Source organism: Apis dorsata, unplaced genomic scaffold (genome assembly GCF_000469605.1).
Source record: "Apis dorsata unplaced genomic scaffold, Apis dorsata 1.3 scaffold_92, whole genome shotgun sequence".
NCBI classification, from domain to species: Eukaryota; Metazoa; Arthropoda; class Insecta; order Hymenoptera; family Apidae; genus Apis; species Apis dorsata.
In genome coordinates, this window is record NW_006263390.1 from 178,729 (window position 1) to 180,601 (window position 1,873).

The 1,873-nt window shown below is 54.3% G+C and overlaps 1 protein-coding gene across 1 annotated transcript in view; it reads left to right on the plus strand.

Moving 5' to 3' along the window:
- Nucleotides 1-1,873, plus strand: part of LOC116185062 (protein dachsous-like) — a gene marked incomplete at its 5' end in the record, with an annotated part of 18,909 nt that overhangs the window by 5,943 nt on the left and 11,093 nt on the right. Inside the window, 2 exon segments of the mRNA XM_031508597.1 lie at nucleotides 751-829; nucleotides 1,297-1,865. Coding sequence (XP_031364457.1) covers nucleotides 751-829; nucleotides 1,297-1,865 — 648 coding nt within the window.

The following is a 1,873-nucleotide window of genomic DNA, read 5'->3' on the forward strand; positions in this document are numbered from 1 at the left end:
GACAGCCGTGTGTCATTTCAGCGGGACACCATCTGGCGTTTCAATGCGTTATTTCAGCCGGCAAGAAGGCCGATATGCAAAACCAGATCCCCCTGGCCTCGCTCTTTCGCGATCTCTTCCCTCCCTCGGGATCGGTAGCCGAGCGGCGGGCCGCCCGTCGTCGTCGTCGTCGTCGTTGTGTCGTTGCGTCGCGTTGTCGTTGCTATCGGCGTTGTTAGCCGCGTTCCTTCTCTCCCCTCGTTCGTTCCCAGGACCACCCGGAAGAGATCGGCGCGGGATAACCGGCCGCGACGATTCGGTATCGATAACGTTCCGATTACTCGAATCGCAGCGATCGCCGACACCTCCGATTCCAACCGATATCGTCCCCGAGCATCGCGCTCGACCCCGAAGAACGAATAAAAAAGGAACAAGAGCACGATCGGGAGCTGCCACTCGTCGTACGATCGTAAATAACCGCGTCGATTATTTTGCGCGCTACTCGCTCCATTATTATTCCACGCTCGTTAAACGTCGTTACGCGCACGTACGAAGCAGAGACGTCCTCCGTCGTATCGTTCGTATGTCGCGAATTCGCTCGCTTCTCCGATCGATGAACTCGAAATAAGTTACGTCCATCGAGCGGGAGTTGGACGAAGATGTTTCTCGGATATATCGGTGCAGGAAAGCTATATCTAGGGGATAGAGAGTGAGAATTCAAAGATGTTCCCGTTTCTCAGACATATATTAGTGCAGAAAAGCTATATCTAGAGAATAGAGAGTGAGAGTTCGAAGATGTTCCCGTTTCTTAGACATATCAGTGCAGGAAAACTATGTCTAGGAGTAGAGAGTGAGAATTCGACGATATTCCTCGGATATATCGGTGCAGAAAAGTGGATAGAGAGTGAGAATTCGAAGATGTTGCCGTTTTTCAGACATATATCGGTGCAGAAAAGCTATATCTAGGGAGTAGAGAGAAGGAGTAGAGATGTTCCTCGGATATATCGGTGCAGGAAAGCGGATAGAGAGTGAGAATTCGAAGATGTTGCCGTTTTTCAGACATATATCGATGCAGGAAAGCTATATCTAGGGAGTAGAGAGAAGGAGTAGAGATGTTCCTCGGATATATCGGTGCAGGAAAGCTATGTCTAGAGAGTGAGAATTCGATGATGTTCCTCGGACATATCGGTGCAGGAAAGCTATGTCTAGCTATACCGCGTAGCGTTCTTTCTCCTCAGCTCGGCGCGATTGAACCCCTTCCCTTCCCTTCCCCTCCCCCTCTTTGAAAAAATGCCTTTGGAGAGATAAGAAAATAAGAATCGGTTCGCAGCCCTTTGGACCGCGAACGGCAGAGTTCGTACAAGTTCGTGGTGGTGGCGACGGACAGCGGCAAGTACGACGCGAGGAGCAGCAGGATCCCCGTGGAGATACGTGTGAGCGACGTGAACGACAACGCGCCGGTGTTCGAGGAGTATCCTTTCCGTGCCCGGGTGTCGATCGGCACTCAGCCGGAGAAGAACATCGTGCGCGTGGTGGCGACCGACATCGACGAGGGATCGAACGGCGAGATCGTGTACTCGTTCCTTCACGAGCAGGAGAAGCCGAAATTCAGGATACACCCGAGCACCGGGGCCGTGACCGCGGCCCTGTCCCTCTCCCAGGACAACGGCAAGACGTACCACTTGGAGGTGGTGGCCAGGGACAAGGGGAACCCGCCGAGGAGCGCCCGGGGGTTGATCGAGTTGCGGGTGGGGGACCTGGCCGACTTGGCGCCGGTGTTGAAGTTTCAGAACGAGACGTACGAGGTGGTGGTTGCGGAGAACTGCGCGGCCGGGACCGAGGTGATCCGAGTGACGGCCGTGCGATCGGACGGGAGGAGGCAGCGCGTGTCCTA